Raw genomic sequence first — 25,661 nt, 5'->3', positions numbered from 1 at the left:
TGGCTTCTGGGTTGGATGTGCGCTGTGTTAAGAAGCAGTGTGGCTTGGTTGGGTTGTGTATCGGAGAATGCATGACTTTCAACCTTTGTCTCTCCCTGTATGTGTCTGACAGGTTGGCTCTTGAAGGGTTTACCATTACGGTTATTATATATTGAGTTTAGTACGAGTGTGATAATTATGGTCTGACATGATCCCGGCCACTAACTATAGTATGACAGGAAACCCTGCTTGAAATACTAATATGTTTTCTATAGGAAATGTGAAGATAGTTTATTTTAGTATAATTTAATGTATGTAATTAAAAGTGCGAAAATCACTGTAGACCCTATGTGTCGTGACTTGACTTTAACATCAATCTGAAGACTGTTATTTATCTAATTAGAACTAACTATGTTTAATTGTTACCCAATTTTTTATTAATCATGTAACAATTAACTCATTAGGATCTGGGGCACCACGAGAGCGGTTCTTTAAAGAGTTACCATCTCCCGAATTAAACTCTAAAAAGGTCTTTACCCATCACACCTATAAACAGTCAACTTATTAATCATAACATCGTATCATATCATCATTCTGAACAGTCGTAGCCTCCTTGCATCTGCAAAAACCTGAGGCTTACTTATGATTCAGTATGACACAAATTGGTTTAATATTTTATTTACAAGCTAATTAAATGGGAACACAGGATAAACATACACATTCCGCACCGGTTATTGACTGGAGACGTAATACGCTGATAACAGGTCCATAGCGGAATGACAACAACATTGACGCTTGTTAAAGAAGAGATGGAGAGGAAGAGGGACAGAGACACTTAACATTGGTACATTCAGAAAGTTCTCTCACCTAAAGTAACCATATACTTTGCACACAAACTGTCGCCCGCTTTGAGTAAGAAATCATGAATGTATATACGTGAAATTCCTGGGTTCGCCGGTGAACAGGGCAATATGAAATATGAAAAATTATGAAAGTGATTTGGTTAAGAGAGGGATGTGCTTCATCTATACAAACAGTCTTCCCGTCGAAACCCTAACACGTCCTAAAGCGAATACTGGAACAATATTTCTAACAGACGAATGTGGGGAATGGTCAGTGGTGAACTAAAGAATAATCATGTCATATGGGTTGATATTTTGTGATGTCATTAAAAAGGTTATAAAGGAAATACGGTAACTTGAAAAGTATATACACTACATGTATGAAGTCTCCATCCTTAATGTTGTATATGAAATAACAAAAATACTTTCATCATTTGTCATACGTTTTGAATGTGATTTTAGGAGCCATGAGAATTTGTCTCCTTTTTTTTTGACCTTTATTTAACCAGGCAAGTCAGTTAAGAACAAATTCTTATTTTCAATGACGGCCTGGGAACAGTGGGTTAACTGCCTGTTCAGGGGCAGAACAACAGATTTGTACCTTGTCAGCTCGGGGGTTTGAACTCGCAACCTTTCAGTTACTAGTCCAACGCTCTAGCCACTAGGCTACCCTGCCACCCCTATAAACTTTACACATGGTAAGTAGCCACGCCACGAGTGAGGTCAGAGAGTGTGTTAGCCTGATGGAACCACCCCCTTCTACCAGAGTGCATAGAAGGATTGGTAAAGAAGTTAACATTAGACCAGAAAAACGTGAAGTGTTAGCTACACATTTGAAATGATTGGAACTTTGAACCTCAACACGAGGCGAAGAAAATAAACTCAACTCCCAGACCAGAAAAGCATCGAGCTGCAGCTCACGCCAGAGTGGTTTGAACCCTGAATACCAACATGATTTGGAGAAGAAAACCCTCTCAGACAATCACTGGCACAGCTGATTAGCTGTCCTAAAACAAATATCTAGAAAAGCGAATTTAAGTGGGACCATCCTACTACTCTTCGAACCATTCCACCGTACTACTCTTCTCAAATCAATGTAGTACGCTACTTTCATCACCATCGACACGGCTGGCTATCCTATCTTCCAAGGAGCATCTTCCAGAGTGAACAACATTAGAAGACGGAAAACGGGGTCCCCTTTTGGACAATCAGAGCCTTACAAGCGTTCTGCTGAAAGGCCAACCCAACACTCTTCCTAAGGAGGGCTGGTTCAGACAGAGATAATAAACAAACGAAGGCATTCACACATAAATACATTCATCTTACTCCAAACGGGCGGCAATTCATGTGCAAAGTATATGATTACTGTGAGAATGATTTCAACGCTGTGTCTCTTTTTCCTCTCTCCCTTTCCATGTCGTTGTGTAACAAGCCGCCATATGTTGTTGTGTCATTCCGCTAGGGACACTTTCTAATGTATTAAGTAAGTGTGTATGTTATCCTGTGCTATTATTTAGTTAGCTAGAAAATAAATAATTAAACTAATTTGTGTAGTACTGAATCATTAGTACGGCTGGGGTTTTTGCAATTGCAAGGAGGTTACGACTGTTCAGAATGATGAAATGATAAGAGGTAATGATTAATACGTTGACTGTTTTATGGATGTGATAGGTAAAGACCTTTAGAGTTTAATTTGGGAGATGATAACTCTTTAAACAACCTCTTCCGTGGTGCCCCAAAGTCCTAATGAGTTAATTACACTATTAATTTAAATTGGGTAACAATTAAACATAGGTAGTTGATTAGATAAATAACAGTCATCAGATTAATGAAAGTAAAGTAACGATATATTGATCATCCTTGAGATGTTTCTACAATTTGATTGGAGTCCACCTGTGGTAAATGTAATTGATTGGACATTATTTGGAAGGAAACACACTTGTCTATATGAGATCCCACAGTTGACAGGGACTGGGGAACTAGTCAGGATAGAGGGAAAGATGAATGGAACAGAGTACAGAGAAATCCTAGGTGAAAACCTGCTCCAGAGCGACAGTTCACCTTCCATCAGGACAACAACCCTAAGCACACAGCCAAGGCAATGTAGGAGTGGCTTCGGGACAAGTCTCCGAATGTCCTTGAGTGGCCCTGTCAGAGCCAGGACTTGAACCTGATCGAACATCTCTGGAGAGACCTGAAAATAGCTGGCAAGTGACGCTCCCCAGCCAACCTGACAGAGCTTGAGAGGATCTGCAGAGAAGAATGGGAGAAATACCCCAAATACAGCTGTGCCAAGCCTGTAGCGTCATACCCAAGAAGACTCAACGCTGTAGTCGCTGCCAAAGGTGCTTCAACAAAGTACTGAGTAAAGGCTCTGAGTACTTATGTAAATGTAATATTTCTTTTTTTTTAATGCATTTGCAAAAAAAAAAACTGTTTTTGCTTTGTCATTATGGGTTATTGTTTGTAGATTGATGAAGGGGAAACAATATTTAATCCATTTCAGAATAAGGCTGTAACGTAACAAAATGTGGAAACGGTCAAGGGGTTTGAATATTTTTAGACTGCACTGTAAATAAAAATGTGTCTCCAACAGGGTTATCTTTGGCACAGCATTGGCCTACTGTATGCAGGCTAAATCCTAACTAGTTGAACACAACAGCCATTTTTCTCTAGATGTCACCTTATGGAATATAGGGAAATAAATCAGTTCCTGAGAAACATTTCAATCATGTGACAAACTCTTTCCACGGAGGGCCGAGTGTCTGCGGGTCTTCGCTCCTCCCTTGTACTTGATTGATGAATTAAGGTCACTCATTATTAAAAACTTCCCTCACCTGGTTGTCTAGGTCTTAATAAAAAAACATTAAAAAAAACACAGACACTAGGCCATCCGTGGAATGAGTTTGACACCCCATGATTTACATCCTTAGAAAGAATGTGGAGCCTGTCTGAACACGCTATGACTCGGTAGACTTCACAGTGTACTACACACCCTAGTAAAACTACGTCAGAGTACACCAAAAGGCCTTCGTGAATTTACAGCAACAGCTGTAATCTCGCCTCACAGAGCCATTAGGTTTTGTGTTCGGATTGAGACATGAAACCTATCAGTCAATACACATGTATTATTCCAGCACGAGAGTGGCTTAAAATGCAAGACTGAGTATGATGTGGTTATTTACCACCAATGTGCTCCTCGGCTATACAGAGGTTCCTATAATAAGGTTTTTTGTCAACAACCACTTTTCACACTGACAACATGCCCAGGGTGTAAGTCTCTGTTACAGCATCCCTATTCAATACACTCCTCCATGCGTGCGAGCATGTGCCTGTGTATGTGTACATGCCTATGCGAGAAAGAAACAGACAAAATGATGAGGGAATGTGTGCTTAGATAATGTGTCATGTGTATAATTTGAACAATGAGTTATACATTGCGGTTTTGAAGAAGACAGTGTTTCAATTACGTTAGTGAGTTTTAAGGAGTAAAGATATTCTCTGGTCTCTGTTGTTTAGGCCCATTACAGGTCTATCAAGGCTGGGAGACAAACAATCTCACAGAGACTTTCAAGCAGAGAGCTTCTCTACCTCAACAACAACATGGGCAATGATGTCAGAGCATCAATCCACTCTAGGCTACATAGACGGATCAGGTTTAAGACAGCTGTTTAAGTCATTTAGAGGTGAGGTCATCTTCTGGCATTGTAGTAACAACTTATTTCCTCATGGGCTATTCTTCTGTGCTTTCCTACTTTACTAACCATGAGCAAACGTCTCTAATTCTTCAATGTTTGAAAGGTGACCTCCACCAACTGCTGTTTTCAGATCTCGCCATAGGTTATGGATGTGATTCAGATCTGGCCACTCCAGAACCTCTTCTTGAACCATTCATGGGTGTTTCGTTTTATGTGTGTTTGGGGACGTTGTCCTGCTGGAAGACCCACAACCTTCAACGGAGACCCCGTTTTTGGACACTGGGTTGAACATTGGTCTCCAAAACACCTGATAATCTGCTGATTTCATGATGCCTTGCACATTTAAGGTTCCCAGTACCAGAGGCAGAAAAATCAACCAGCACAGCATTAGCATACCTACCCCATTTGATTGTAGGGAGGGTATTATTTTCATTGAATGCTAAATTTGGTTGTCAGTAAACACAGCGCTGATCTGTATTGCCAAAAAGCTCACATTTTGTTTCACTTGTCCACAGAACATTTCCCCCAGGATTTAGTCTTGTTTGATTGGGTTTTTGAGAAGTACAAATCAGGCTATCTTTTGTCTTCTTCAGCAGTGGGGTTTTCCTATGTTTTTCCAATGACCAAATGAGCCATTCATACATTCTCCCTACAAACAAACATGGGGAGGTTTGATAATGCTGTTTCAAAAGGGAGTGCATTATGAAGATTGGAGAAGCAGTTTCTGCCTCTAGTTATCCCCGATCACACTAGGCGATATCCTGGTGACGTTGGCTAGCTAAGCTCACGCGCAGGTACATGTCATCGGTCAAACGGTCGTCTCGCGCCAAACTGCACAGTTTGCAGGCCGTCAAATCAAAGGCACTCCTTCAATATAAAAGTTGTTTTGACTAAAACACTTTCACATGGTTGAAGCAATAACATGTTCAACTACTTAAGACATTGGCTCCAATCTAGGTTCTGTCTTAAGATTTAGAGAACATGAACAACTTAAGGAAGAATGTTTCACTTCTCAAACCCCAAACCCCGGCCACATCTGCTTAGTCTGCTTCGCAAGCATTTCTGGAAATCTTGCACCTGGTTTTAGAAACTCTGTGTCTGTTGGGTCACATTGCTGCCTCTGTCACTGGAGGCCTTGAATGTGTGCAGGATATCATGAACTCGGCAGATTATCAAGGTGTTTTGGAGTGCAATGTTCAGGAAATTTTTGGGAAAAGTTCAAGGGTGACAATTTATTTGCCCGCAATTGTACATGCAGTGGAAAATATAGTTATTTATAATCTGTTCTCTTGCCGCTTACATAGATACAGGAACTGAAAGAAAATGTCTATTTCAACTTAATTTTGTTAGCGTGTGTAACAGGCAGGCATGGCAGCAACAGAATATATAATCAAGACTCATCAAACGACACAACATGTTATGTAATGCACAGTATATGCTTATGTCACTTGGATAGTTGACCTATGGTCGATAAGAGAAAGAGTGAATGTGTCAAGTCATTGTCCTGCCCCTTTCTTACGGTCTACCTCCTTCCACAGTCAGTGTAACATAATAAAATGGACATACAGGGTGTCTATACACACACACACATACATAGGGGTTGTCCTACCTTTATCTCATAATGGTATACCGGTGTAAAAAAATATTGGGTCGCTAAATCTGGCGGTATGAAGGACCATGTAAAAAACTGTTGGTAGCTAAATCCGTCGAGAAGGACCATGTTGAAATGGTTGGCTGGTATGCCCTCACCTTCTGAGCAGTCGGCTATGAATGCCCCCATATTGGTTTGGTTCTGCCCACTATAGTACTGTCTGGTCAGAACATGATGTTGAGGCCCATACTGAACACTTGGAAACAGCTATGGGTGTTGGGGACCATTTGAATATGTTTATACACTACAATCACCAAAGGTATGTGGACACCTGCTCATTGAGCAGCTCATTCCAAAGTCATGGGCATTAATATGCTGCCCCCTTTGCTGCTATAACACCACAAGTGCATTAGTGAGGTCAGGGCTCTGTGCAGGCCAGTGTTGTTCTTCCACAAAGATCTCGACAAACCATTTCTGCATGGACCTCGTTTTGTGTTCGTGGGAATTGTCATGCTGAAACAGGAAAGGGCATTCCCTAAACTGTTGCCACAAAGTTGGAAGCACAGAATCATCTAGAATCTCATTGTATGCTGTAGCGTTAAAAATTCCCTCCACTGGAATTATGGGGCCTAGCCCAAACCATGAAAGACAGTCACAGACCATTAATACTCATCAACCTAACTTTACAGTTGGCACTATGCGTGAGGGCAGGTAGCATTCTCCCGGCATCCGCCAGACCAAGATTTGTCCGTCAATCTGCCAGATGGTGAAGCGTGATTCATCACGCCAGAGAACGTGTTTCCACTGTTCCATAGTCCAATGGCGGTGAGCTTTACACGACTCCAGCCGACGCTTGGCATTGAGCATGGTGATCTTAGACTTGTGTGGCTGCTCGGCCATGGAAACCCATTTCATGAAGCTCCCTACAAATGCTTGTACTGCGGATGTTGCTTCCAGAGGCAGTTTGGAACTTGGTAATGAGCGTTGCAACCTGAGGACAGACGATTTTTACACGCTTCAGCACTCGGTGGTCCCATTCTGTGAGCTTGTGTGGCCTACCACTTCGCGTCTGAGCAGTTATTGCTCGTAGGTAGCATCCTATGACGGTCCCAGGTTGAGTCACTGAGCTCTTCAGTAAGATCATTCTACTGCCAATGTTTGTCTATGGCGATTATATGGCTGTGTGCTGGATTTTGATACACCTATCAGCAACGGGTGTGGCTGACATAGCCGAATCCCCCAATTTGAAGGGTTGTCCACATACTTTGGTATATGTATGATTGTGGTAAATCGAATGACTTGGAATATTATTGTTGTGGTTCTAGAAGACAAATATCTGCACACATGTAAACAGTATTAGTTAAGGGTTATAACTATGGAATATACATACAGTACCAGTCAAAAGTTTGGACACACCTACTCATTCATGGGCTTTTCTTTATTTGTACTATTTTCTACATTGTAGAATAATACTGAAGACAAACTACAAAATAACACATCTGGAATAATGTACAGTAGTAAGCAAAAGTATTTTATATGAGATTCTTTGAAGTAGCCATCCTTTGACAACTTTGCATACTCTTGGCATTCTCTCAACCAGCTTCACCTGGAATGCTTTTCCAACTGTCTTGAAAGAGTTCCCACATATGCTGAGCACTTGTTGGCTGCTTTTCCTTCACTCTGCGATCCAACTCAAACTCCCAAACCATCTCAATTGGGTTAAGGTCCGGTGATTGTGGTGGCCAGATCTGATGAGGCACTCCATCGCTCTCATTCTTGGTCAATTAGCCCTTACACAGCCTGAAGGTGTGTTGAGTTATTGTCCTGTTGAAAAACAAATGATAGTCCCACTAAGCGCAAACCAGGTGGGATGGCATATCGCTGCAGAATGTGCCATGAATTCTAAATAAATCACTGACAGTGTCACCATCAAAGCACCCGCACACCATAACACCTCCATGCTTCATGGTGGGAACCACACATGCGGAGATCATCTGTAAACCTACTATGCGTCTCACGAAGACACAGCGGTTGGAACCAAAAATCTCAAATCTCAAATTTGGACTCATCAGACCAAAAGGACAGATTTCCACCAGTCTAATGTCCATTGCTCGTGTTTCTTGGCCCAAGCAAGTCTCTCTTCTTCTTCTTCTTGTCCTTTAGTAGTGGTTTCTTTGCAGCAATTTGACCATGAAGGCCTGACTCACACAGTCTCCTCTGAACAATTGATGTTGAGATGTATCTGTTACTTGAACTCCGTGAAGCATTTATTGGGCTGCAATTTCTGAGGCTGGTAACTCTAATGAATTTATCCTCTGCAGCAGAGGTAAAACTGGGTCTCTTTTTCCTGTGGTGCTCCTCATGAGAGCCAGTTTCATCTTTCAAAGTTCTAAAAATGTTCCAGATTGACTGACCTTCATGTCTTAAAGTAACGATTGACTGTCGTTTCTCTTTGCTTATTTGAGCTGTTCTTGCCATTATATGGACTTTGTATTTTACCAAATTGGGCTATCTTCTGTATACCACCCCTACCTTGACACATCACAACTGATTGGCTCAAACACATTAAGAAGGAAATAAATTCCACAAGTTAACCTTTAACAAGGCACACCTATTCATTTAAAATGGATTCCAGGTGACTACCTCATGAAGCTGGTTGAGAGAATTCCAAGAGTGTGCAAAGCTGTCATCAAGGCAAAGGGTGTCTATTTTGAAGAATCTCAAATATAAAATACAATGTAGAAAATAGTCAAAATTAAGAAGAACCCTTGAATGAGTAGGTGCATCCAAATTTTGACTGGTACTGTATATGTAGATGAATAAATGACAAACAGCATTAAACTTACAACATGTCTACAAAGGGCTATAAACACAGCATCAACATAAACATTCACTCTTGGAGAGAGAAAGAGAAACAAATTACTTGGATTGACAACCTCTCTCTCCAGCCAGGTGCGAGAATCTACAATTTTATCAGATCTGGCAAGGTGCCACAGGGTCATAAATTACTCAGAGCATGAGCAAGCGCCAAGAACAGTCTGTGATGACTTTAGAATCTCATCCAAGGCAGCACAATAAACCTCCTCATTTTTTAAAATTAACTAGGCAAGTCAGATCAGAACAAATTGTTATTTACAATGACAGCCTACGGCGGCCAAACCTGGACGATGCTGAGCCAATTGTGCGCCGCTTTATGGGACAACTCCCAATCATGGCCAGATGTGTTACAGCCTGGATAATAAAAGGCAACTATGGAAAAAGCTGGGATAGCGTGTGCATGCCAAAGACTGTTTATTAGGGGTGAAACGGTTCATGTATTCTTATCGAACCGTTCGGAACATGGTCTAGGGTGCACGGTACACTCTGCGAACCGAACAATACATTAATAATATAGCTAGGAAAATATATACATATTTAATTGTAAAAATGTTTTTATTATTGCATAAACCAATGGCGTATAAATTAACGTGGGAAAAATATCCACATAGCTTAAAAAAAATAAAAAGTTTTGACTCGTAGCTGTATGCAGCTCTGCTCATTAGTTATTTCACTCCAGCGAGAACAGAGCCGTTGTAGCTGCAATTAGCTTACGAAGGAATTAGCAGTTAGCTACAAGCAAAGGAGCAACATGGCAAGCATTGACGAGCCAGAACTAGAAGACACCCCAGTATCATTCAGGTCTGCCAACTGGGAACATTTCGGTTTCCCTGTAAACTGTAACAAGGATGGCCAACGAGTGGTGGATTAAACCTCTACAACATGTAGGCTCTACTCATTGCCGATAGCCTATTTAAGTGACAATACGAGTAACATGACTACTCATTTGCGCCGGCATCACCCAAAAGTGCCAATCTGTGGGGTTTGGCGAAACACAGCGATAGCAAAATTCATAGCGGCAGATATGAGACCCTTCTCTGTGGTAGAGAATGCAGGGTTCAGAAACATGTTTAAAGTGTATTAATCTAGCATCTCAAAAAGCAATGTCATTGAATCCATTAACTTGCCTTCTAGCAAAGATCAGGAGGGTGGTATCCTTCTTTCACAACAGCACAACTGCTGCACATGTTTTCAAGACACAACAGGAGATGCTGGAGCTGCCAAACTACAAACTCATTCAAGATGTTCCTACTAGATGGATTTCAAGCCATGACATGGTTGAGAGATACCTCGAGCAGAAAGTTGCAGTGTGTTCTTACACTGACTTATCAAGCTGTGAGGAAGAATGTCAAAGATAGTGACTTTGTCTGAAAATGACATAAGACAAGCAGAGGAAGTTATCAAAGTGTGCAAATGTCTCAAAACAGTCACAACACTGATATGCACCAAGAGCATTTCATGGGTTTCCATGGTCCTGCCTATGAAAAACAATGATCCTGAACTCAACGGTGGCATCCGATGAACCTGCAGTAAGGGATGTCAAGACTGCTATCAGAGTTAACATGGAGCCTAGATATGCTGACCCTGGTGTCCAAGACTTCTTACACCAGAGCACTGCCTTGGAACCCCGGTTCAAGTCCCTGCTGCACCTGGATGCTGCTGCTCGTCTGAGAGTCGACAATGAACTCACAACAGAGATTGTGACCAATATACAACAGGTATTGTATTTATTTTGTTCACGTGACATTTATTATTTGATTAATTTGTGATTTAACAATTCATTACAAAGTAATAATTGTAATTGTCATAATAGTGTCTGATATATATTTCTAACAACAAATCATATTTTTAAAGCCACTTCAAAGATAGTAATTTTCATCTAATTTAATTCTGCCGGGTCAAGCCACAGATACCACACGAGCCGACCCCTCTCCAGAGACGGCAGACGTTCTCCTCCAGAAAAGAAGTCTGCCATGGCGGAGCTTTTTGGGGAGTTGTTTACAACCCAGGAGCAGGGAACCAAGTCAAAGGTCAAAGTCATAGAGGAGGAGGTGACCTCATACAGGGAAGTGGACTGTATTCCCCTGGATGCTGATCCACTTACATGGTGGAAGACCAAAGGGTTAAAATGTTGCCATGTTAGCAAGGCGCTACCTGGCTGTGCCTGTGACCTCTGTCCCTAGCGAGAGGGTATTCTCCACAGCCTCTGACATTGTCACAGCAAGCTGATCTGTGCTCACTGCAGATAATGTGGATTGACTAATCTTCTTCAAGAAAATCTTGAAAATCTGACAGAAATGTTGTTATTTTTTCCAAGTAACCAGTCTCAAGTGGTTCTATTTTGTTTAAGACACTGCTATGTGACTTAATGTTGATATATGCTGCTGGACTATGCACTCTTGTTGAAGTTCCGTTTTAAATGACTATTTAATTTCATGTTATAAGCAGGCACTGCTCTTTTTTGTTGTCCCTTTGTTTCCAAATATGCTCCTGGGAATTCAAGCTACCCATGTTTACTATTATAATACATGGAAAATCTAAATACAAATGACATATTTCTCAGGCATTTATTTTGTCGATGTATCGAAACCGTACCGAACCTTGACACCACTGTACCGTATCGTTCCCGAAACATGAATTTTGAGAACCGTTTTACCCCTAATGTTTTACCAATACAACAATTAAACCACTTCTACAAAAGTACTTATGCAATCAATGCAATAAAGACACTTATGGCAATACAAAATAATACTATATACAATAAACAATACACAAACCAGTATTGGCAACTCTAACATTAAAATAAATGTTACAGCCATCCAGTAGAACATATGGTTGAAAGTTATCAAAGTAACATTAAGTAATTAGTGGTAATTATTATTATTAGAAAGCATGCAACACCCCCATTAAAACCCCCCTGCAACTTAAATTCCAATGCAAGCACATCAGAGACATTTGTGTCACTGTCGACAATAAAAAGTTCTGAAACATGAGTCTTCTCCCTTCGGAAGACAATAACACTGACCTGAATGGGCGGGTGCAAGTGTCTAGATGTGCATTTCCAAGCGCTCTAATTGGTTGGGAATGGCAGGGCTAGGATAACTAAGGTAGGCTGAGCAGCCAACCTAACGGGATTTAAGGGAAACTGAAGGGACTGTGAGGGGAAGTTAGAGGGTAGAGGGAAGTTAGAAGGTAGTGGGGAAAGGAAGGCCTTTTTTATTTATTTTTTACTGGTGTTATATTTTGTTTATGTTATACTCTACATAAACAGTACATATTCTACTGCCTAACACATGAATCAGTCTGATTCCACCAGTAAAGCACATACCAATTCAACCATCCATCCCCACAGTGGCATGTTACCTAATACTCATTATAAACTGGGTGGTTCGAACCCTGAATGCTCGTTGGCTGAAAGACCTGATATCAGACCATATACCATGGGTATGACAAAAAAAGTGTACTGGTCTAAATTACATTGGTAATCTGATATTTGTGGAATATAAAAAGACTTCCTTGATATATGTTTTACAGTTTCTTTAAATACTTGAAAACTGAAATGGTCGGTCTATTCATTGTTTTTCCATTTTAGTAGACACTCTTATCCAGAGCAACTTACAGTAGTGAGTGCATAATTTTTTATCCTGGTCCCCCGTGGGAATCAAACTGTCACGGATCCCTCCGGAACTTTCATTACGCACACCTGTCCCCTATTCACACTGATTAGTACTTGTATAAGTGTGCCATTTGGTTTCCATTGGGTGGTCGATTATTGTTACAATGTTTGTTGGTGCGTGCGAGTACCTGTTTTTGTGCCATTGAGGATTGCGCAGATGATTACGGGGCTCGTCCCGTGTGTTAATCATTGTGCTCGTGTGTTATTTATTAGAGCATACACAAAACAGCCCTTATTGTAATTGTTCCTAAAATCCCCTATGGGAGAAATGAATAGTGGAAAAACGATTGGAACCATTTCCCTGTTTGCGCAATGGGTTTTATTGGTACAATGACTCATACTGTGGTACTCTATTGCTTAAGTATACTGCATGCTATGTAAAACCTCAGTAAGTGACTGACAAAATATATCAATAGAAAATGTAGACCATCTAGGCCAGTGGTAGTCGTTGCACGGCCCGCAGGCCGAGCAATTAATGTGTTGTGGCTCGCTCTGATTTACCTATTTTCCATTCATAATACATAACAATGACGCAATTTCAATTAAATGTGTTTAATGCAGGCCTGAATCACTTTTGTTGAATATGTCTATTGTTCCCTGGACGGCAGATAGATAGCAGTATAGCACAGCTGTTGAACATAAAGGCCGAAATAGAACACAACTGCTCAGCTACAGCGACTGACACATATCAGTTTGCTACTAGCTCATTTTGCAGTCTGGTTGACATGGATCGATTTATTGTAAAAAAGAAACAGAAATCCATTGACAATAAAAATGAGGGGGAATCTAAGAACAAACAACTGCCGGAGAACCAGGAAAATCAGGAAGATGGCGGCGGGGAAGTGAAGCTAGCTAATGCAGCTAACGTAGCTAAGAGAAGTATACGGCCGATTCAAGAAGAACACAGAAAGTTCCAAGGGAAATGGACAGACAAGTATTGTTTTGTACTGCATGATGGGACAAGCTCACTGTCTTATTTGCCAGAAGGCAGTCAACTGTTTTAAACAAGCACATTTAGAGAGTGACATTTCCAGTCACATCATGCCCACTTTGACAAAACATGTCCACCGGAAATTCTGTGAGTTGCTGGAGGAATACCAGACAGAATACGGTGACCTGATATTTCACAATGAGGTGAAATGGCTGTCTCCTGGCAGAATTTTGGATAGATTTCTCTCCCCTCCCTCAAATCTGTAAATTTGTTGCAAGAAAGAGGAGAGGAACTAAAGTGGATGATCTACAGTTGATATTAAAGCTGGCTTTTTTTAATTGACATCACCTGCCACCTGAACACGGTGAATCTCCAGCTCCAAGGGAAAGATAAAACTCTGGACAAAATGCTGCGTGTGGTCACAGCATTTCAAAATAAAAATCACCACACTGTTCATACCTGACAGACAAGTTTGTTCATTTCCCAAAACTCAGAGCAGTCACCACATCCAACCCAGACATACTGCAACATTTTAGCTATGATGCATTTGTGCGTGTGTTGGAAGAGTTGAAGTTGGAGTTTGAGTCAAGATTCAAGGATATGATGGAGTACAAGGAGTTTTTCAACTTCATTGAGAACCCCTTCCAATGCGCCAGTGGCATCTCTGACCCCAGTCATCACAGCCCTCTGTCCTGACCGTGCTAGCATAGAGAGAGAGATAGTGTCATCTCTGACCCCAGTCATCACAGCCCTCTGTCCTGACCGTGCTGGCATAGAGAGAGAGATAGTGTCATCTCTGACCCCAGTCATCACAGCCCTCTGTCCTGACCGTGCTGGCATAGAGAGAGAGATAGTGTCATCTCTGACCCCAGTCATCACAGCCCTCTGTCCTGACCGTGCTGGAATAGAGAGAGAGATAGTGTCATCTCTGACCCCAGTCATCACAGCCCTCTGTCCTGACCGTGTTGGCATAGAGAGAGAGAGATAGTGTCATCTCTGATCCCAGTCATCACAGCTCTCTGTCCTGACCGTGCTGGCATAGAGAGAGAGATAGTGTCATCTCTGACCCCAGTCATCACAGCTCTCTGTCCTGACCGTGCTGGCATAGAGAGAGAGAGATAGTGGAGCTGCAGGCAAATGACATATTTCAAAGTGAACTAAGTGAACTAAGATCAGGTGTTACCCATTTCTGGAGCCTTGTGTAAGACACAGAGTATCCACTTCTGAAGCATCCACTTCTGAAGCAGTGTGTGCAAAAGGTACAATTTTTTGTCAGCGCTTATTTATGTGAAGCAAAATTTTCAACAATGTACATTGTGAAACAAAAATAGAGAAACAGACTGACCAATGCACACCTGGATTGCCTCTCAAGAATAGCAGCAACAGACTATACATTTAGAATTAATTCAGTCAAGGAGCAGAAGGGACATTTTCACTCATCCAACTATTGAGGTAACCCTTAATATGGGTCTTATGTGATGTAACCTATTATATATATGTGTGTGTGTGTGTGTGTGAGTGTGAGTGTGAGTGTGAGTGTGAGTGTGAGTGTGTGTGTGTGTGAAGTCCCTTTATCAGGACCCTGTCTTTCAAAGATAATCCGTAAAAATCCAAATAACTTCACAGATCTTCATTGTAAAGTGTTTAAACACTGTTTCCCATGCTTGTTCAATGAACCATAAACAATTAATGAACATGCACCTGTTGAACAGTCGTTAAAACAATAACAGCGTACAGATGGTAGGCAATTAAGGTTACAGTTACTAAAAGTTAGGACACTAAAGAGGCCTTTCTACTGACTGAAAAACACCAAAAGAAGGATGCACAGTGTCCCTGCTCATCTGCATGAACGTGCCTTAGTTATGCTGCAAGGAGGCATGAAGACTGCAGATGTGGCCAAGGCAATAAATTGCAATGTACTGTGAGACGCCTAAGACAGGTAGACAGGACGGACCGCTGATTGTCCTCACAGTGGCAGACCATGTGTAAAAACACCTGCACAGGATCGGTACATCCAAAAATCACACCTGCAGGACAGGTACAGGATGGCAACAACTGCCCGAGTTACACCAGGGATGCACAATCCCTCCATCAGTGCTCAGACAGTCCGCAATAGCCTGAGTGAGGCTGGGCTGAGGGCTTGTAGGCCTGTTGTAAGGCAGGTCCTCACCAGACATCACCGGCAACAATGTCACCTATGGGCACAAACCCACCATCGCTGGACCAGACAGGAGTGGCAAAAAGTGCTCTTCACTGACGAGTCGCGGTTCCAGATTTGCGTTTATCGTCGAAGGAATGAGTGTTACACTGAGGCCTGTACTCTGGAGCGGGATTGATTTGGTCTGGGGCGGTGTGTCACAGCATCATCAGACTGAGCTTGTTGTCACTGCAGGCAATCTGAACTCTCTGCATTACAGGGAAGACATCCTCCTCCCTCACGTGGTACCCTTCCTGCAGGCTTATCCTGACATGACCCTCCAGCATGACAATGCCACTAGCCATACTGCTCATTCTGTGCATGATTTCATGTAAGAAGAGAATGTCAGTGTTCTGCCATGGCCAGCAAAGAGCCTGGATCTCAATGCCATTGTGCACGTCTGGGACTTGTTGGATCGGAGGTTGAGGGCTAAGGCCATTCCCCCCAGAAATGTTTGGGAACTTGCAGGTGTCTTGGTGGAAGAATGGGGTAACTGGCAAATCTGGTGCAGTCCATGAGGAGGAGATGCACTGGAAGTACTTAATGCAGCTGGTACTTTTGATATGGACCCCCCTGTTCAGGGTCACATTCCATTTCTGTTATTCACACATCTGTTTAACTTGTTCAGTTTATGTCTCAGTTGTTGAACCTTGTTATGTTCATGCATATATTTACACATGCTAGGACTGCGGAAAATAACGCAGTTGACAGTGATGATCTGTTTCTTTTTACTGAGTTTATATATTTGTGATGTGCTGTAAATCAAATCAATTGCATGTGCTCTATTGCTCCGAATTTGCTCTCAATTGATAATATTGGAAGGAAACGTACAACAGATTTAAGTTCTGTGCCGGCCTCTGAATGATTGTCTCAACCCAAAGTGCCCCCTTACAAAAAAATAGTGAGTAACACCGATCAAGGCTATGCATTCTCCATTTAACGTGTTGCTCGGCGAGGCTTGTGTAAATTAATAGGTTAATTGCGCAAGGACGGCAGTTCTGCTGTAGTAGTAGACTGGGACTCCTTAAAAACATGCCACTTTGTCCGAAGTGATTTTCGTAGCAGTGTTAGGAAAGCATTTTCGCTAACCTTAACCTAATTCTCCTAACCTGCTAATCCTAACCTGTAGACTACCTTTCGTTTCTTCTAACCATGTGCATCCGGGGTTTTAGAATCAAACAGATGAATTAACGAAGTTAAACCTTACCATATAAACAAAGTAGCTGAGTGAACTGGTATATTTCCTATATACAAGAACGTGGTTGAGTAATACGAGTGAATCATTTACTGCAAAATTCGCTTTGCCTGATATATTATGTTCTTCATTTGTAACTTACCTTTGGTTTGTTAAATACTATTTGCTCTGTAAAGTGTTCTGCCATTGTGAAAGCTCTCCTGTGACTGCCGATGAATGTGAAACTGCTGAAAGCACAGAATGAGTGGCGCGACTTCAAGCTTCTCCCGGTCAGGGCTAACGTTCCCATTATATAGGCAGGCCTACATGGCTAGCGCGACACGCCTTGATCCAACCCACACTGAGCACAGACGTGAATTCAGATGTGAATTCAACAGCGATTCCACGTTCCAATCGGTATTTGGCATAAACGCGCTCGTAAATCGAGTTTCTCCACCTCTATACATCTATTAAGACCTATGGATACATTTCATGGTTACAATGTTTCCACGATGTAACCAGTAGAATGGTTGTGGTGTGTAGGATTAGCAGCACAGGTTAATCCTATGCTTAGAGGGTTAACAATGACCTGATTAGGCCTATATCCTGTCCAGAGCTACTATAGCCAGGACTGTACTTCTGGTAAGGAAACACATAAAGGCCTAATGATGATAAATGTTACAGCAAAACCATAACATTTGTATTGGTGGTGCCACACTGTGGTGTAAGGGAAATGGGGACATCCATGGGACCCATGTGTCAGGTCCTCTTATAGGAGCTTGTGGGGCCTGCCCTGGGGCCACTATTGAATGTGCTCTTCTTTGAGTTAAAGATCAGCATGATGAGCATATTATGACAGGTTCCATGTTTGTCAGTCTTACCTGTGAGTTGTGCTTGATAAACTGACTGAGATGTCCATCAAGTGCTGGGCCACTTCCTGTCTCTGGGCAGGAAATAGGTGCATCCTACAGTCAAAATTACAAACGGACATCTTTCTAACAGCATTGCCATCAGGTACAGTAGGCTATTAATGCCATACAGACAGTATACACACTGTTAAATTAGTTCTGCCTGCATGTCTCGTTTATATTCATTTGTTTGTTTGTTTTATTTTTTTTACCTTTATTTAACTGAGCAAGTCAGTTAAGAACACATTCTTGTTTTACAATAACGTCCTACTCCGTCCAAACCCGGAAGACGCTGGGCCAATTGTGCGCCGCCCAATGGGACTCCCGATCACTGCAGGTTCTGATACAGCCTGGGATCGAACCAGGGTCTGTAGTGACAACTCTAGCACTGAGATGCAATGCCTTAGACCGCTGTGCCACTCGGGGAAAAAACAGTTGCAGTTGCATATTTTTTTGTATAATGCCTATTCTTTGACGCAGATTATTTAGGTTATAAAAATCAAGTGAAACAGTGTGGCGTTAGGGTAACCCACTAACAGGTTGTTGAAATTCACAACACTATTAGGATGTAGCACCCCCCTGTGGTTGTAATCTGAAGGCTGCCTTCAAATATACATGGTTCTATAGTATATCCCGTTAAAAACCGGTGAGTGTAGTGTACAATGGGAAACATCCACATTTTAAGACACTAGACTGCCAATGACGTCCAACTTCCATCAAACCTCACGATTGTGTTGTTTTTTCTACTCCGGCACATGTTGCTTCCTCCACATATTACATTAATGCCCTTGGGACCTCCAAGATTCAACCCTTTAGGTTTGCAAGGTACGCTAACATAGACAAGAAAGGTTGTCTAAAAACACAATTTAAATTCCCATGAGTATGCAGTTAAAGGGGCAATCAGCAGTTGCTACATTTCTGGACTTAATGACATATGTCCATTGATTCTCGAAGAATATCACTTTTAAATGCCTCATGAGTTTAGTTCAACTGTTGTACCCCATCAGAACCCAAAATATAAACTTGTTTTACTCCAGTGTTTGTTAACAAAGTAAATCTAAACAAATGCTATACAGCCTCAAAGCATGGTTAAAACCATACTTTTGATATCATGTATGGTCGTGTCCTTGCAGCCATAGCTCTGTCTATGAGTTTAAGAGGGGTTACATTTCTCAGTCCCCATTCCAAAACAGGGATGGGGAGCATGCTTTGTTATTGTTTCTACTGCTGATTGTCACTAATTATACTTGTCTGAATTGTGAACAGGGTTTCAGTCATCTATTAGTTTCAAAGGCATCATCACCGCCTGGTATGGGGCCAAGCTTCCTGGCGTCCATGACCTCTATACCAGGCGGTGACAGAGGAAGGCCCAAAAAATTGCCAAGGACTCCAGCCACCCTAGTTATAGACCGTTCTCTCTGCTACCGCACAGCAAGCGGTACCGGAGCGCCAAGTCTAGGTTAAAAAGGCTTCTTAACAGCTTCTACCCCCAGCCATAAGACTCTTGAACAGTTAATCAAATGGCTACCCTGACTATTTGCATTGTACCAACCCCATCCCCTGTTTTTACACTGCTGCTACTCTCTGTTTATTATCCATGCATAGTCACTTTACCTCTGCCTACATGTACATATTACCTCAATTACCTCGACTAACCGGTGCCCCCGCACATTGACTCTGTACCTGAACCCCCTGTATATAGCCTCACTACTGTTATTTTATTGTTGCTCCTTAATTATTTGTTATATTTCTATTATTCATTTTTTCTTTTTTTTCTTCTTAAAACTGCATTGTTGTTTAGGGGCTTGTAAAGTAAGCATTTCACTGTATTCAGCGCATGTGACAAATAACATGTGATTTGATTTGATTTTGATTTGAACATTCAGTCACTTATTCATGCAAATGTAACAAGTTCCTGGTAAGATGAATACGTACTAGTAGTGTTAAATACTACTACTACTTAATATTACTACTTCTTACAGTATTAGTCCTACCAGGAACTCTTTACATTTGCATAGATTTATTTATTTATTTTTATTTATTTTTTGCAGTTGCATATTTTTTTGTATAATGCCTATTCTTTTGCACATTTGCATAGATACAGTGAGTATGACTGAACTTTATGAGCCTCACTGTTATGATCATCTTTCAATGTATTTTATCATTGTAATCTACTGTAGTATTCCTACGTATTTGATATACAGGTAGCCAACTGTATCACATTTTGTCAACATGAACTGATCATCATAGGCTTCATATTCACAGTACATGTTTAACCTGTGTTGTGTGTGATAAATCAAAGTGGCAGTTGTATATGTCTCATGTTGTTTTTGTTCTATACAAAACAGAGATTTGTTTTGTGTTCAAGTTGATTGAGTCTGGTCATGTGTGTGATAGTGGTTACCCACAATAAAAAAATCTAAAATAAACTTTAAAGAAGTGAACTGTCCCTTTAAATAAAAAATGCCACACTTTACAACATGTACACATGTTCTCATCCCTGAAGTGAGGGCTGAGACAAGAAAGAGCCAAAACCGCAAATAATCGGGATATTTAACTACTATGGTTGTTGATACTAGTTCTGACAATGGTTTTGCCAAATCAATTGAACAATTTTATGACAAAAGAACTCAAAACATGACAAGAGACAAGGAACGTCACCTGACCTGGAATTATACTGGGTACTATATTAACTCGAAAGCATTGCCTGGCTGTGTCATAGCCTGTTCAGAGTAATAAAACATTAATTACACAGTGTTGCGGCCCTCATTGAATGTGTATCCTCATTGAGTTCAAATTCACAGTGAATGATTGATAATGCCATTCAAATTGTAAGTTACAAGTTGTAATTCAATGCCAGTTTGTGTCATTCTGGGGCCCTCAGCAACGAAAAGAGGTGTGATCCATCACACACGTTCCCGAGTTGAGCTTCTCTCACAGCAACTTTGTTGGCTTAAACATTCCCATAACATTCCATGTGCGTTGTGTCACACAATATGTCATGCGTTTTCACAGCAGCCCACTACCGTTCACATCTGTCATCACATATTCATTCATTTTAGCCTTGGTTTGCATTGTAATAAAGGCTAAATCTCACTTGAATTCTCAGTGATTTCAGTGTGTTAGATGTCCTCAGTATGCTGTATGCAGTACAGTATATCTCCACCACTGTAGTAAAGGGCACAGTCTCAGCTAAAAAATATTGACACTGCTCACCGCATGTTAGGAAGTGGTCTCACAGATGAATTTGGTCCTTGGACCGTATTTATTTGTTCTCCAGTTATTTGTAGTAACTGCGGCTAGAAATGGATGTGTTGTTGGTTTAGGTGTGTCTGAATGCATTGCACATGGCTATTTCTACAGTATGTTACCTTTCCATAAACAGATGTAATTATCTTTCCATAAACAGATACCTTTGTGTACTGCAGGTTATTTGTGTAACCCCGGTTCTCTGATATTATGAGTGAGATATCTCACAGTGGGATTCACCGAATCTCTAAGCAGCTTGAAGAACCAATCATACATGTCTGTCAGAGAGAGACAAGTCAAGTGGCGAATCAGGGAGCCCCTCATCTCATACTAAAGAGCCACTCTTGTGAGTAGTGGAATGTGGTGGGGGTATCTCACTCATAATATCATAATATTCTCTTTCAATTTTTTGTTTCAATATCTCACATATGGGATATATGGCCAACTCCCGTATCGCACATGCTTTCTGAAGCCAGGTATTCTCAAGGTTTCAATCCTCAAAGGACACTGAGGACACTGCGCCAAAGACTGTGTAGTGATGTCTAGCCGGTAGAACCTCAGAAAAGTATGAGGGCATGCCCAACAATCCGCATCGCAAATCTCCTGCAAGGAAATGCCCTTAAACAGGCGAGGCAATGGCAATTGTAATTGCTGCTGACCTTAGGCATAAAGGCAGGTACCAACGGTGAGGTGAGCTGACAGTGCGTGTTGCTAACGCACTCACTTTGCGGATGGAAGGGCAACCAGTAAAGCAGTCTTAAAGAATAGATATGTAAGCAACGCTCTCCCTTCACGAAATGACATAACAAGGGGTGTTTACCCACAGTCTTATTGTCGAAGTCGATATGACAGGCCGTGATGGCGACTATATAGACTTTAACAGTGGAGAACACCCTCCCTCTGTACAAAATGTCCTGCAGAAAGCATATAACCTCAGACACAAAGCATTGGAAAGGAATGATCTATTTTTGGTCACACCGCTTCTCAAAAACGCACCAACTTTTTCCATAGGTGAGCTTGGCAAAGAGACATGACAGAGAGATAGGCCTGTCGCATCCCCCTATCCAGAGCTTGCCGTATCATTGTGGGGCTACCAAGATGAGGGATGAGCATTCATCCCTCACTCTGGCTACAGTGGGGAGTGTGAGGCTGAGGGGAGGAAAAGCCTAAAGCAATACCCTCAGGCAAGGGTGTGCCAGTGCATCCACCCCCAGAGGTGTGTCTCCTGCTAGCGCGAAGGACAACGGGAAGTGCACGTTTTCTTTGCAATGTGAAGAGATCTATTTTATTTATTTAAAAATTTTGGGGGGAGGGTGGATCAGCTTAATATTGCGGAAAGAATGTTGCTTCCAATGTAATTGTCTGCATCATTTCCAATCCCCCATATTTTTTGGGGGAAATATATATAACCATACACGCATGCATATATATGCACATATATACATACACATACCTATATAGACATACATACTTTTTTAAAGAATATACCTTTATTATTATTCCCCACAAACCCTTCCGCCGATCCCCCAATTGGAGTAAACTAATAAACACTTCTGCTTCTACCTTCAATCCATACATCTTATACACACTCTACAGACAGTCTACTTTACAATAGTTCTCTCTTGTTTGTTCTTTGTCCTTCCTCTATTTCTGATGTCCATCCAGTTTGATTTCTATTTGTAACTATGCTATTTCACAAAAGCTCCGAACCTATATACATTCTACAGATCCCTTATGCCCTACATTGTTTATCTTGTTATTAGTCCCACCCTTCAGCTCTACTCAACCCCTCCCATCTGTCTCTCAACATCATCCATTTCGGATTTCTACTTGCCATATATTTTTCAACTGTGCTGTGATGCTTCACAAAATAATTGAACCTTCCTATTCTCATATCTTCTGCAGATTGTAAATTAAAAATATATTTTTTTGCTAAAACAATTATTATATTATTGATTGATTGACTATGGCTTTTCAAATCACCCAGTATTGCTATCTGTAGTGTTAGTTCTAGGCAAATGTTGCAATTCTTCAGCCATTCCTGGACCTGTGTGACAGTAGGTGTGCTTTGCTCCGCAGAATAAGCGCAGGGAGAGAGTGCCACCCTGGCGGTTAATGTATGCCACCACAGTCGTATTGTATGTTTTAATCAAGGCATGATAATTCCAAAGGGAGGGTCGAAAGTGTCTCAGAGTAGGAAACACTGTCAGCAATTCAAGGTAGTTTATATGAGAAATTCAGCATTGTGGGATCCACAGTCCGTTTATTGCATTCCCCTCTTGAACAGGCCCCAGCCCGTAAGTAACGCGTCACCACTATCCCTGTTGCCACTACCCCTAGGGGAGTGCCCAAAACAAAGACCAAGGGGCTCTTCCAGTGACAGAGAGCTGAAAGACAAGCAGAGGTCACCTCTATCTGACGGGTTGAGGTGATGCTGTGTACACAGATGCTGGGCAGCACTGGAAGTCTCTCATCCTCAGTAGGCCCATCTACTGAGATGGAGGACACCATAAACCCCAGCACTCAAACGCACGTACTGAATGTGACCCCTTTGTGTAATAAAGAGGAGCCATCCTGCTCTAGTATGCGTGTCAAGTCGCCAGTTGCTACTGAAAGCGGGTGGACTCAACTCCTTCATAACCGTGGACCAGATCCAGGGCTGGACTGCACATGAGCGACAGTTCCCAGCTCTGGTGGTGAGTAGCCCACAGGTCGACAGACTCTCGCTCACCAGTGGTGCCGCAGCACCCTCTGTATTCTGTATTTTTGCTCTGTGTCCTTGGCAATACGCTTGAATACAACAGAGGTGTACGCCAGGTAGCCATGATTCCCGAGTATACAGGGCAGCCAGAAGTTGAAGGGGTCAACCTCCTTCTTTCGAAGTTTGCACTTCTGACGCAATGGCGGCGACAGCTGGCCCAAACAGTTCCTTTGGCTCGACAGGAGCGTCAAGGAAGTCTGCTTTCTCCTTGTCAGACAGGCTGGACTAGTGGAGCCACAAGGTTCTCTCCCCTAACACCGCAAGGCTCATGGCACGGCCAAAGCCTTGAATGGCACCACTGGAGGCTCTGAGGTTGAGATCTGTGATGACACAGATCTCATCCCAAATGTCTGGGTTAGGCTTGCCGACAAGTAGGAGATTGTGAATCTCTAGCATTAAATCAGCCTGGTAAGCCAGCAGTAGGGATGTAACATTCAACAGCCGTACAGAACGTGCAGCAGAAACGTTGACTGTTGTTGGCTGTACCTTGAAAAGCAAACCATAAAAATCTCATGTGTGCTTTTAGGTGACTTTTTGTGACTTTTTGGGAGAAGGATGCGGAGAAGTGGTCCGTCTTATTAGGGCGAGAATTGCTTGTCGGTGACAAGGTACTAGAGTTGAGGTGGCTGGCCAGTGACTGCTCGACCAACGTTGGCTTGCCGTGGCCCAGCTCCTCCATGTCTTTGACATTCATGCTGTCAAAAAGTCCGGTTTGGATCTTGCCAGTCAAGGGTTTGTCCCAATTAGGTTTGTCACAATCTGGAATAGCTGAGAGGAGTTGTTTGCCTGGGAGGGTGCAAGAGGGGAGTTACCTCCCATCATACCAGTCCCTCTCTGCACTGCCACCCCCATGGGTTCAGGTCACTCAACGCTGAGTCTGGCGGCTGCTCGTTTGCAGACATCGATAAGTGAATATCTGTCATCTGCCACAGGTGCCCCGTTAAGGGCAGAAGAGGGTCTAGAGGTAATGGCTTGCGCCTCCTCGTCCTCTTCCTCCTCCGCTGCCTGGAGGGAGTCTTTCATGCCATCGTCGTCATTGAGGTCCCCTTCCCATTTGCCACCTGAGCTAATAGCCTAGCTAGTTAGCACAGTGCTAGCCAGAGAAGCTAGCACCATGTGGGTCTTGCGATGAACCAAAGTGTGGCTCTCGACTGATAAGCAGACGGTCAGTCTATTCAATGCGAAACGTCAGTGGGTTGACCTAAATGAGAGCGCTAGTAATTCCATCCTTCCACGTAGAATTTTTAGTTGTTGTAGAATAGCTATCCTTGCAGCTTAGCGAGCCAAGTCTCACGAAAGCCACCACAGGAGACGAAAGGAAAAAAGAGCGGAAAAGCTGATTAACCAAATCGAAAAGGTTCCTTTCTGTGAATTCACACAACACAAAAGACGAAAGCTGAAAAACCTTTGCTCGTCGGCGTAGCCTTCCAGTTGAACAGGAAAACAGATCATGTCGTGCTGAGGAGAGCTAAAGTAGAACTTTTCTGTGAGGAAGGGGGGTGAAAATGACCAGAGGGCAAGCGACTCAACAGACTTGTGAGATTGGTTCTTCGAGCTACTTAGAGATTCTGTGAATCCCACTGTAAGATGTTAAAATGAATAATTGAGAAGCCTGGCTGCCCAAAATGACTAGTTTGTTGGTTGGCGTCCAAGTTATTTGTCCTGGTTTTTGTTCTAACCATCCTGTTTCTATATATTCCCTATATATTACAGGACAAATCATAGTTTACACAGATTGTCATTCACAGGCCTGAACAAAAATATTTCCATCCATGTTG

The 25,661-nt window shown here is 42.1% G+C and overlaps 1 protein-coding gene across 1 annotated transcript in view; it reads right to left on the bottom strand.

Annotated features, from left to right (window-relative positions):
• Positions 1-17,274, bottom strand: part of LOC135528412 (adenosine deaminase-like) — a 32,922-nt gene extending 15,648 nt beyond the window's left edge. Inside the window, exon 1 of the mRNA XM_064957473.1 lies at positions 17,129-17,274. Within this exon, the coding sequence (XP_064813545.1) occupies positions 17,129-17,173 (45 nt within the window). The 5' untranslated portion in view covers positions 17,174-17,274. The remainder of the gene's footprint in view (positions 1-17,128) is intronic.
• Positions 17,275-25,661: the final 8,387 nt, after the last annotated feature.

The sequence above is a fragment of the Oncorhynchus masou genome, chromosome 33 (assembly GCF_036934945.1).
Source record: "Oncorhynchus masou masou isolate Uvic2021 chromosome 33, UVic_Omas_1.1, whole genome shotgun sequence".
Taxonomy (NCBI): Eukaryota; Metazoa; Chordata; class Actinopteri; order Salmoniformes; family Salmonidae; genus Oncorhynchus; species Oncorhynchus masou.
The sequence above is the reverse complement of the archived record's forward strand: the minus strand, read 5'-3'. Positions and strand labels throughout refer to the sequence as shown.